Source organism: Chinchilla lanigera, unplaced genomic scaffold (assembly GCF_000276665.1).
Source record: "Chinchilla lanigera isolate Chin_1 unplaced genomic scaffold, ChiLan1.0 scaffold00056, whole genome shotgun sequence".
NCBI classification, from domain to species: Eukaryota; Metazoa; Chordata; class Mammalia; order Rodentia; family Chinchillidae; genus Chinchilla; species Chinchilla lanigera.
Window position 1 is genome coordinate 12,304,804 of NW_004955457.1, and position 13,424 is coordinate 12,318,227.

Consider the following 13,424-nt stretch of genomic DNA (forward strand, 5'->3'; position numbering starts at 1 on the left):
GGAGAATATAGAGTCCTGTGAACTCCTAGCACAGTATTTCATCAGCCGACATATATATATACACACACACACACATATATACACATATATAATGTGTGTTTATTTATGTGTGTTTTATTTAAAGATACTTTATCTAATATACTGTATACTGCGGATACTTTCATAAAAGCACTGCAAGTATTGGTTTTGGGATTACAAATACACTTTAGCAAGATAGTCAAGGAACCAATACAAAAACCAAAACTAATTAGGACTGACTATATCTTACACATTGCTAAACACCTTTGAAAGCACACACATGCAGCCAGGTGTGGAGGGACCTGCCCATAATCCCAGTACACAGGAGGCTGAGGCAGGACAATTGCCAAGAGTCTGAGGCCAGCCTGGGCTAAACAGTGAGTTCAAGGCCAATCTGAACTGCAATAGTGAGACCCTGTCTCCAAAAAAAGGGTTTTAAGAAGAGTACACACATGGAAAAAACTAAAGCAGAATATCTACTACTTCAGGAATAAACTTTTTAAATAACCTGGGTATGAAACAGAAAATAACAGGGGCTGGGGATTTAGCTCAGCGGCAAAGCGCCTGCCTGGCAAGCGCAAGGTCGTGAGTTCGGTTCCCGGTACCGGAGAAAAAAAAAAAAAGAAACAGAAAATAACCTATCTGTTCTGCTTCTCAACTACAGACAAGGGCAGAAGACAGTACATTTCATAGGAAACACAGTAACAGTTTTCAAGTTACTATTTTTGAAACTGCACTCTCCATCAGATATTGTCTTAAGGCTGTTAATGGTTAATACCAGTGTATTTTTTTCCTTCGTTTTGTGTCAGTCTATGTTTGCATGACATAACCTTTACATCCCTCCTGTGGAGTTGGCGGTACGTTTATGAATGCCTCCTGGTTACTTCTCATCGTCTTCCCCTCCTCTCCATCTCTTGAACCCCTTCCCACTTGAGAAATATCTACCTCCCTAAGTCCTATTTTCTATCTTTTATTTTGCTCTTTTAAAAATATATTTTTTTCCAGTCCTGGGGATTTAACCTAGGGCTTCCCACAGAGTAGACAAGTAGTCTAACACTGAGTTACAACCCCAGCTCTTTATAAACATTTTTTTACTTTGAGAGAGCGTATTCCTTTGTTGCTCAGGAAGTCATGATCCTCCTGGCTCAACTTCCCAAGTAGCTGGTATTATCATGATGTACCACCACTCCCAGCTAACATGCACTTTCTTAAAAGAAACAATTTGAGAGGCATTTATAACAGTATTTTGCAGTGTTCTGAAAGTTGTAGCTATTCAACCACTGTCTACCATTATTTTAAAGACTGTCGCTATTAAAACTATGGCTAGTTTCATCTTGATTCTAAACGTTATTTCAAGTGTCTTTGTGTATTTATGACTTTAGTATATTTCCATGTAAATCCAACAAGTATTTATTACATGTTATACAGACAATGCTCAGTAGACAAACGGGATGTTACATGCAAATGAGATACAGTTAAGGTAGGAAGAGGAGAACAGTTATGGAATTAGAAGTTCTACAAGGCAAGAAAGACTGTAGTTGTTCACATAAACACATGAAAATTATTTTTTAACTACATCTAATTTTGTCTAGTATTTTTGAAGGCACCTATTTGAAAATACAGCTGAAATTCACTGTATGTGCTTTGGGATTAGATTTTATAGGTAAAAGGCTTCCACTGAGCTTGCCACTTAAAGGCCATGTTTGTCAACAGCTTTTACTTTGTTCATCAGGAAAATAATATAAATTGTTAAAAACACCAACACTGCCAGGCATGGTAAGCGCACATGCCTATAATCCCAGGACTGGGGAGGCTGAGGCAAGAGTATTGCTATGACTTTCAGACCAGGTTTGACACTTAGGAAGGTGATTATTGTTAAGTCTCTTCTAATAATGAGTCTTTAGTATTTACTCTGTTTATAAAGGAAATCAACCTTTAAGTAATGAATTTATAATATTCTTTTATTTTTCTTATACATTTAAGATACTTTCACAAGTTTATAAATTCAGTGTTTAAATGTATAATTATTGCAAAATTTAGACACTTATTAGAAGAATTTCATAGCATTTCTGTAATTGCTATAATTAACCAAAGTATAGAGTAGATAATTAACTCAGTAGAAAATCAGGGGTGTGTGTGTTTAATTAAATAAACCTAATTAATTCTCTTTAGTATTGGAAATTCTTGGGTGAAAGTCAGGATAAAATATAGAGTACTTTTATTTCTTTTGTTTATGCTATTCATTAATTTGACGGCTGGGTCAAGTTGATGAGAAATAAAGATTAAATTGCCTCTAAAAGCATGTTTAAGAAATCATATTCTAATTTATTCTGTGCAGTTAAGATTAGAATTTCTAATTTTCAGTGTCTGGCAGCAAATGTCTTTATTTCAGACTAAGCTAGGGAAGCAAGCCTACATTCAAATAAGTTCATACTGGCATAGGGCCACAGGTAGATTCTGAAGTATGATGAATTTATCATAATTTTTCAGTTTTTACCGCTTCTGTGACAGCATTAAAGTGACTGAACAGACAAACAAATACCAAATTAAGATAGCTGAAAGTCCTTGGTTATTATTACTTCAAGAAGCAAACAAAATGTGTTGTCTTTATACTTACTAAAGTGTTAATTTAGAAGAGGTAAACAAGAAAGAGAAAAGTATCTACACTTTAGGGAAATACTAATTCCGCAATGCAGTATTAACAAGATTCTATTTACACATTATTGGTATTGGTTAGTGTAGTGGATTGACAACTGGTGGTCAACTGGTAACATCCAGCTGAACTAAGTAAACATGGTGCTGGGAGTGGGAGGCCCATCTGAGGATAGCTGCCAGCAGCATAACAGGCAGAATTGGAGAAGAGGTAAAGGCTGCTGGGAGCTGGTAGAAGCTATAAGGAGCTATTGGTTCTTTTAGAGGAGCTTGTCATGCTAGCTTTCCTGATGAACTTGGCTGTTTTCATCCTCTACTTTGGGGGACCTCTGGTCCTCACTCTGAGCATCGCTTCCTGGCTCTGGAGGGGAAGATGGTGCACTGCTAGTCTCCTGGAGAAGCTTTCTGCATTGGTTTTCCTGATGGGAACTCGGCCCTCCTGATCATCAGAGGAGCTCAGGACCTCACTGTTGTTGAGGATGGCTGTGGTACCTTTCCAGGGAGCTCTGGTTCTTACTTTGAGCACTGCTTCCTGACTCCAGTGTAGATCCTTCAGCCTGCTAGCACACAGATCCTTCATCCCACTGGCACAGACTTTCTAGATTCCACCACTGACTTTTGGGCCTTCCCAGTGCAGATCGGTGAAAACAGGCCTGCATGAGACATTGTTGTAGGCTCTAGGCCTCTAGTTGGACTCATGGGAGGCACTGTTATGGGCTCTAGGTCTTCAGCTGGACTCATGCAGGACATTACTGCCAGATTCAGGTCCTCAGCTGGATCCTTGGATCTTTACTGTGTGGACAGATTGCCTGCACTCTCTTGTATATGATTTTTTGGGTGACTATTATAGATAATCTTACAAAATATGTGTCCTGTATTGTATTGTTCACCTTGCAATAAGCCCCAAACTATGACAGTTACCTAATTTTCTTTCTGAAGTTTTGCTAGCTCTGTACTACTGACTGCCAATTCAAACCCATATCCACCTATCTACCTTGCTCCTCTCCTCTCAAATAGTAACTCTTTTTATTTTTGTTTTTTTGAAACAGGGTCTTGCTATGTAGTTCAGGCTGGTCTTGAACTCACTGTGTAGCCCAACCTGGCCTCAAAGTGAAGTTCTGTTTTTTTTCTTATCTGATTATTGAGATGAAAATCTCAACATGGTGGTAATCTTCATTCTCTCAACACAGAAAGCAAGTTTCAGATATTTTGGCAAGCAACAACATCTAGTTATTTGATACAGTTTTGTTTTCATCTATTTGTTTTTAAATAAAGCTACCTTCTACTTATGATACTAGTTTTCCATTTATAGTAATAAGGGAGTGCTCGCTTTGGTATCACATATTCTAAAATATATTAATAATGGAAAATTTCCCTTCAAAATATGTACACTTTTAATGAGCTGATTTGAAGGAAATATTAATAAAGTAACATATCATATAAATAACAAAAAATATTTTCCAAAACTTAATTATATGCAGATATAGTGAAAATCATGGTAGCTCCCTTAGGAAATATGATCACCCATTTAGAAAAAACTCTTGCCCCCCCAAACAAAACAAATATACTACTTATATATAGAGAGTAACAGAAACTAACACATACTCTGGAGCCAGAACACCTGAGTTTGAATACTAGATTCCACCACTTATAAGCTATGTAACTTTGTGTAAATTACATACTGTGCCTCAGTGCCCTCAATGTAAGGTAATAATACAGAGGTAACTGTTTCATAGTGTTTTCTACAAGTGAAATTTAAAATTTAATAAATATAATACACAAAAGAACGGTGTCTGGCACACATTGAGTACTAAAGTGAAAGCTTATAACTAGGTTTACCCCATCAGGAATAACATTCCTTAGATAGAGTAAATAGTAGAAAATCAGGCAATAGAGCTTTCTCAAAAAAATTACTTTATATAAGTAACACACAATTATATGCACACTTTAAAGAATCAAATGATTCAAAACTATAGAAATAATATGTAATGTTATTCACCAACAGTCACCTAACACTATCCCTTTATTTTTGATAAGTTCGTACCACATGAGCGTCAGGGATATAGCCCAGCAGCACAAGCACCTGCCTGGCAAGTGCAAGGTCCTGAGTTCGATTCCCAGTACCAAAAAAAAAAAAGGGAAGCATTTGTGCTGGGCATGGTGATGCATGCTGGTAATTCCAGCACTCAGGAGGCTGTAGCAGGAGGATCGCAGCAAGTTTGAAGCCAGCCTGGACTACATAGTGAGTTCAGGGCCAACCTGAACTACATATCAAGACCCTGTCTCAAAAAAAAAAAAAAAAAAAAAAAAATCCAAATTTCCACTAATTTCTAGTATTTTTCCCCCATCTTTTTGAGATAAGGTTCCGCTATCTAGTTCAGGCTGGCCTCAAACTTACAGTGATTCTCTTGCCTTCACCTCCTGAGGGCTGAGATTATAGGCATATGCCATCATGCCTGCCTTTCTAGTAATTTTAAAATGTACTTTTAAAAAAAATGAAATAAAATGTACTTTTTAAACAAAATTTTGAAGAAAAAAATCACTAAACTTTCTTATTATATGAGCATGAACAAAAAGCTCTGCTTCTTAATTTTATATTGTATTTCTTTAAACTTCAATACTTAAAATTGTTTTATTTTGATTAAATACAGCGTTTGCAGGCTAAATGTATCTTTCAGGGTTATTTTTCTTGCGATTCATGTAAAAGCCAATATTCATCTCATTTGCTAACTTCAATGACTTAATTTTTTTGTTTGAAGAACAAAGTACATAAACTGGACTAAACTCCCAAGTTAGAGCAGTTTAGTTGAACACTTTGACTATAGTTCTTTTTACTGAGCAAGGAGTCGGCAGCTGGCAATACTCAGAACAGCGAACCAAGATCCACGTCACAATCTAACATTGTAATATCTCTGAGAATCCTCCTCTTCATCTAGCCAGATGCGTATGTAAAAACTATTTTGTGTGAGGAAATGTATCCAATTCAGTACAATCTTTCAGTAAATCTAATGGCCGTGAGTAGGCAGAAATCTCAGGCAGAAAACTTCCTATCACTTTCTATCTGGTCAAAGGAAATAATCTAGAATACAAAATTCCAGAGTATAAACTAATACAATTTGTTGACTGAGAATTCTTAAAATGTGCTATATTTCAAGTTTTAAAAACTTTTTAACTTAGCCAGGCATGGTCATTGATGCCTGTAATCCTAGCACTTGGGAGGCTGATGTAGAACTGCCATGAGGTTCAAGGCCAACCTGGACCACATACCAAGACTCTGTCTCAAAATAAATAAATGAATAAATTTATTTAATTAATTAAAAATAAAAAAACAAACTTGGCTGGGCGTGGTGGCGCACCCCTGTAATCCTCAGCACTTGTAGGGCTGAGGTGGAAGGATCACTGTGTGTTGAAGGCCAGCTTGGATTACAAACACAGTTCAAGGCAAGGCTGAACTGAATAGTGAAACCCTGTCTCAAAGAGACAAAAAACAAAATAAAACAAGACAAAAAACCTTTTAAACTTTAAAATGTTTTATTTGGAAATCACTTAAAACTTAATAATTGCAAGTACAAAAAGAAATAAAATACTATACTGTGTACCTTTATCCAGATTTATCTATTGTTACCATTTTTTTCCATTTGCTTTACAATTTTCTCTTTCTACACATCTACACATATATGCAGTGTTTTCTTTCGTTGTTTGAATCATTCCATTGTCGGTTCAATAATGACAGTCTACTTATGAATTCATTTTCCTTCCAATGATTTATAATTCATTACTGAATTTAATTTAGCACTCAAATTGACTCAGACTTAGCCAACAAGTTGTGACAAGTTCCCGTCGTATTTTTGGGGACTATTTTCCTTACTAGCAGTATAGTTCATGCTTATTTTATAGCTATCCTATTCTCATTCTGGGATTATTTTCTCTCAAGGAGCCCTCCATCTCTTTTAGTTTAGAATGGTACTGGAGACTAAGATTTGGCCATTATGCATGCTTATTGGCATGGGGTACTTTGGGTTCTTGTTCTTCCTAACAAATACAGATAAGAAATATATGTATGAGATCTGGGGGTGTAGCTGTGTGTAGAGCACATGTTCAGCATATGTGATGTCATTAAGTTTGAGCCTCACTACCACCAAAGAAAGTCTGTGTATATACATATATATATACCAATACATACACACATGAATATATATTATATACACAGCCACATAAACATACATGTGAAACATACATATTTTTAAAGTCCTATGACCATACCAGTAACTCTAACTGTAATTTACTTGCATAGGCTTCTCTTTGGTCTTCTATAACTTAACGTACCAGCAAGAATACTGGTTTTTAAGATCATCACGATTTTCTTAATCCTACCACTGTTTTGGAACTGCTTTGCCCATACTACAAAAAATCAAATCTAAAAAGAGCTCACGATTTATTTATAATTCTCCATCCGACTCTTTATATCCCATCTTGCCCAAAAGGAAGACAATTATAGTCAAATACTATGTTTGTGAATTATTTGGGTTAGTTCTTCCTTTTCTCCTCCACTGTGATTACTGTATGTATATGAAATTCAACTGGATTCATTTGTTTTTTCAGTTTGTGGGGTTTTTTTTGCCCTCTCATCTTCAATGATTTAACTTTATTTTATGCATATCAAAAGGTGTCCTTTCATTCCTTGTAAGTAACCAACTTCATTATTTTCTGACATGTTTTTACCTGCTTTTGTAGTGATAAACAGATAACAAATATAATTTTTCATATCCCTTTGCCTTACATAAAAGACACTGTATGATACACTGTATGCTTGTTTACATCTAACATTATGTCTAGTAATCACACTATATCAGTTAACAGAGATCTTAGTTATTTTTTACTTATAGCGATATTGTTAGTATCTACTGCATGTATATATCTTCATGCATTTAAAATAACTGTGTAAGATAAGGTATGGTGGCACATGCCTGTAATCCCAGCAGTCAGGAGGCTGAGGCAGGAGGATCACTCCAAGTTCGGGGCCAGCCTGAATTATATAGTGAAACCCCATCCCCAAAAGACCACCAATCAATCAATCAATAAAATACTATGTCTTTGTGGACTTTCATGTAGTTTCCAATATTATGCAGTTAAAAATAATACTACAATCAATAGTTGTGTATACGTATCTTCATACCGTTGAAGATTATCTTCCAGATAATTTTCTAGAAATGGGAATTCAAAGTGGAAAAGCACACATTTAGTTTTCTAGGGTTGCTTATTTTGATTTGTTCTGTCTTATTTTTAGACAGGGTCTGTGTTGCCAGGCTGGCTGTGAACTCTTGGGATCAAGTGATCTTTTTGCTTCAGCCTCGCAAGTAGCTAGGACTACAGGCATGCCACTGAGTGCAGGTGTAGTATTCTTGATATCGCCAAATTCTCCTCCACAGTAGTACTATATTTTGACATCAACTTATTTGGCAATATGTTGATGCATTCTCAGTGGTGATGCATCTCTCTTGGATTTCAAATGTTCGTTAGGTATCACAGTGTAACGCCAGAACATTCCTCTCACTCCTGTTAACCCTGAATGTTTGTTATACACTTTCCAAATCTCTGGAAAAAAGAATTACAAAGAATTCTCACTTTAACTACTTACTGAGTGGAGTTGTGTCAGGAGGTGGAAAATTCTCAGTAAAGTTGACATTGCATAAATCTGCGCTACAGCAGCAAAAGCGGTATGTTCCATTCTGAATTGAGGAGGGGGTAGTAGTTACTACACATTCTTCATAGTGACACTCTTGGGGATCTCCAATGTGAGACCAACATCCTAAAAAGCAGTATTAATATAACTATGTTAGGAGACGATATGATAAAGAAAACTGAAAGGACAGGAACCTAATAACCCCAATTAATGTAAACACTATATGCCATCACATGAGTTAAGACAAATAATAACAAATACAAAAAAGAGGAAAGGGGAACCAGATGAGGGGAGGGGGGAGGGAAAGGAAAGGGGATTTAAAAAAAAAAAAAACTATTAATATGTACATGTAAGCACTCCCCAAGATGACTATAAACTGCATGAATTCCAAACATATACTAGCAATATAAAAAAATTTTAAAAGGAAAACACAAAATAAGAACTAATTACAATGAATATGAACATATATACAAATGAAAACAATATTGCAAATCAATAAAAAAAAATGGCAAAAAATACAACAGACATTTCACAAGGAGAAAAAGGCACCAGCAAAATGTTTAATTATATCATTAACTTAAAAATTATTAAAGCACCAATAAGGTTAGCAATTAAACTGTTCTAGGTTTAAAAATAATATGCCATCATAGTAAGGATTCAATGACACAGACACACTCACACAATCCCAGAAGGAAGAGAAATGATAATATTTCTGGAAAGCCACAAGGCAATTCTTATGCAGATCCTTAAAATACTCAGATGTTTTATAATCTAGTATTTCTACAGCAAGGAATCTATTTTAAGGAACAACTGAATATAGAGATCTACGTTCAAAGTTGTTTACTGCATACTAACTACAGTGAAAATCTGAAAATGACCAATGTTTCTTATGTCTAAAATGTATGAGGGAACCATGATACATGTAAAAAATGAAATGTGCAGACGTTAAAAATGTTTTCAGAGGCTAAAGACACAGAGAAAAAAGGATGTGAAATTATTTCTACAGCAGTACCCTAATTTTGAAAAAAAGAAAATACATGTGCATATAAATGTAAAGGTACACAGATAATATACCTGAAGCTGGGGATACAGCTCAGCAGCACAGTGCTTGCCTGGCATGCACAAAATCCTGCGTTCGATTTCCAGTACAAAAAAAAAAAAGGTCAGAGGGGGAGAACATACACCTGAAGAGGATAAACTAAGAAAATAAAAACACTTTTTAAGAGCACGGAATTGTAGGCTGGGTGTGGTGACATATACCTGTTAAGCCCAGCACTCAGGAGGGTGAGGCAGGAAGATCAACACAAGTTTAAGGCCAGCCTGAGCTACATAGTGAGACCCTGTCTAAAAAAAATAAATAAATAAAAATACAGGTACAAATTTCCTATGATGAATGTGATCATTATGTATATAGAAGAATACCAATAAAATTAATTTTAAAAAACAGTATGGAATTACAGACTTCCTTTTGTTGCAGCTGTATCTTTAAAATATTATTTGAGCATGTATCAACATTATAATAATAAGGATGTTATTAAAAGAAGCTAAAATGTTTTTCCTTTACAAATCTGTAGCTTAAGGGTGGATCTAGATAAGGATACACACACACTTTTATTTTTATTTTTATTTTTTTTTAAAGAATAAAAGAAGAGTAACATAATAATAGGGGGGACTTAGCAAATTACAGACAAAATGGTAGGAAATTATCAATGGTTATCGTTTTACATATTATTATCTACAAAATAGTTTCTCAGGAAAACAAATAGACAAATAATAGTGAGTTAGAGACAAAAGAGGTAAGAGATTATCAAGAGCTGTTGTGCTATACTTTGGTATCTTCAAAGTGGCTTCTGAAGAAAATAAATAGAGCTATACATGAGTGACCTATTGAAAAATCATTAACTATTCTCAATGGTTGTTGTAGGAAACACATAATAATAAACATACATTATGAAATAGGATAGGAACATTACAAACTTAACACAGTTATGGATAGATTAGTAGGAAAATATCAATGGCTGCTGTAATACGTGGTGGTATCTTCAAAGTGGTTTCTCAGGAAGACAGAGATATGCAAGAAGGATCTAATAAGTAGTTACAGCCTAAGGGTTGTCAAAAATAGCATATTACCTCCTCACCAGTGAACATACACACTTTTAAATGTATTATTTTTCTGGAGAGGATTCCTCTATGCCTTTTTTTTTTTTTTTGGAACTGGGAATTGAACTCAGGACCTTGCACTTTCCAGGCAGGTGCTGTGCCACTGAGCTACACCTTTGGCCCCTATGTCTTTTTTAGATAAGCTTCAATTATATGAAACAAATCTATTTCACATAAGAAAAGTATTACTTGCCTTGTTTTACAAGATTTATGTCCCCTTTCGACTTCTCCCAAAGGCCATAGCACGTGCTACCCTTCGAACATAGCACTGTTCCATTTTCATGAGAGATTCGACTCTCACCTATCCCAAGATCTTGTTGATATGGATCTTTAAATGCACATAGCCGTTCTTGATTCTGGGAAGCTAAAATAAAGAAAAACAACACAATGATAAGTTAATTTTACGATAATTTCTGCAAAATAGCATATAAAATCTTAGTCTTATTTGAATGACACTACACATTTCCCTACTAAATCCTTCAAATTCAAATTACTGATTAAATTTTTAATATTATAAATTTATTCAATAACTTCCTTCTATGTATTGGTTAATTTGTAGCATTCTTTTTTTTTTTTTTTTTTTGGTACAGGGAACCGAACTCAGGACCTTGCGCTTGCCAGGCAGGCACTTGTGGGGCTGAGCTACATCCCCAGCCCTAATTTGTAGCATTCAAACAAGAAGTAAATCTTGAAATTCATTTCCCAAAAGCAATCCATTTTACGCATATTATTAATATTTTTTCTCTCATTAAATACTTCTGGTGTGCAAATAAAGAAATATCAAATAAAATGTTCATGTTCTAAATGAACTTTTTAAACAAATAACCTTAGAAACCTCATGTACTACTCAGTTTTTATCATATACTGGACTGCAAAAAGTGATTAAGCATGGTAAAACTAAGAATCTAAATGGCTACACAGGGGCACATGCTTTCTTTCTGGAGTGACACTTCTGCTCTAAACTTGGATTGAGGTAATAAGGATTACAAAACTCTACACTTACCCACAAAGAAAAAAAATCATGAAATTCTTCACTGACAATGAGTAAATTTCAAGGCAGACTTTATTAAATCTTTTTTAAACAATAAGTCTATTAGTAGTCAAGAAGAAAATGACACTCCATTACTGAAAATACTAATATACTAGCCAGAAGAACTACTCAACAGTTTCTTTACTGAAGAGAACCTAACGTAATTTTAATGCCAATTTATCCGTCTCCATTCACACATAATCTAATTTAACTGATTTCTACAGAATGTTTACTATGCCAGTCAAGGTGGTGCACACCTGTTATCTCCCAGTACTTGAGAGGCTGAGGCAGGAGGATCGCTGTGAGTTCAAGGCCAGCCTGGGCTACACAGTGAGTCCAAGGCCAATCCTGAACTACAAAGTGAGACAGGAAGGAAGGAAGGAAGGAAGGGAGGGAGGGAGGGAGGGAGGGAGGAAGGAAACATTTGCCACAAAATTTATAAGCTAACAAATTATTTACCAACACTATTTTGTTTTGTTTTTGTCTTTCTGAGACAGGGTTTCACTACGCACTTCAAGGGCCTTGAACTCACTTTGTAGTGCAGGCTGGTCTCCAACTCACAGTGATCCTCCTGCCTTAGCCTCCTGCCTTACAGTCATGTGCCACCACACTTCCTGACTCAACACTGTCAAGACTACCAAAGAAGTAAAGGTTATTAAAAGCAATACTTGACTTTTATTTGACTTTTTTCATTTTGATACCGGGAATTAAACTCAGAGCCTCGTACTTGCCGGGCAGGTGCTATGCTGCTAAGCTATATCCCTGGCCCTTTTTTTTGACTTCTTAAAGTCGAACTTCCTAATGTGCTGGACTAGCCAGGATACTAAATCTAATAAAATTGCACTTTAGCAAGGGAGATGATTGATTAATGTTTTTGAACAAAACTAAGAACTCTGGAGAAGAAATGAAAAAAGCCAACAGCTTGTGCCCAAGCCAACTTTTATACATCGGCCTGCCATATGTTTTACAATGAAAAGTAATTCAAAGTATTATGCTAGGCAATAGAATAACTACAAGTAGGTTATACAGAGTTCTAGCCCTCAGGCCTCTTATACAGTAGTCTATCTTTTGGGATTTGTTTTTTGTTTTTTATTTTCCTCCTGAGATGGAGTCGCTGTGTTGCTCAATATGGTCTTGAACTCTTATATTCAGATGATCCTCCTGCCCCAGCCTTCCCAATAGCTAAGACTATGGAAGCTCAGAGGGCTATAAAAGTTATTTTGGACAGACCAAATCAGAGACAGTAATTAGTGAAAACTAATTATTAATTTGTACGTTGTTAAACTACTTTAATCAGTCTTTTACAAGACATTTACTGGCCGGGTGTGGTGGCACATGCCTGTAAATCCCAGCAATCGGAAGGCTGAGGCAGGAGGATCATTGCAAGTTCGAGACCAGCCTGGGCTACAAAGTGAGCTCAAGGCCAGCTTGAACTGCATAATGAGACCCTGTCTCAAAAAAAGACCAAAAAAAAAAAAGACATTTTACTAATACTCACTTAAATGGTCAAAATGTATAGTGGTACCTATTCATGAAAATGAATTCTAGAACAACAGCCTAACAAATGTAGATTCTACCACATTTTTATCATATATAGTCCCATATTCAAATTCCTTTAATAAGCTTATTAGATTATCTTCCACATTTAAGAATGGTATCTCTTGGGCTGGGGATATAGCTCAGCAACACAGCACTTGCTGGCAAGCACAAGGTCCTGAGAAGGAAGGAAGGGAGGGAGGGAGGGAGGGATGGAGGGAAGCAGAGAGAAAAGGAGGGAGGGAGGCACAGAGAGAGAGAGGGGGAGGGTGGGAGAGACAGAGAGGGAGGCGGAGAGGGGAGAGGGGGGGAGGGGGAGAGAGAGAGAGAGAGAGAGAGAGAGAG

The 13,424-nt window shown here is 36.0% G+C and overlaps 1 protein-coding gene across 1 annotated transcript in view; it reads right to left on the reverse strand.

The window, feature by feature from the left end:
- The window catches only part of Bmpr2 (bone morphogenetic protein receptor, type II (serine/threonine kinase)), a gene marked incomplete at its 5' end in the record, with an annotated part of 79,901 nt that extends 69,024 nt beyond the window's left edge, over nt 1-10,877 (reverse strand). Inside the window, 2 exon segments of the mRNA XM_013520738.1 lie at nt 8,309-8,479; nt 10,707-10,877. Of these exon segments, the coding sequence (XP_013376192.1) occupies nt 8,309-8,479; nt 10,707-10,877 (342 nt within the window).
- Between the last annotated feature and the right edge of the window lie 2,547 nt (nt 10,878-13,424).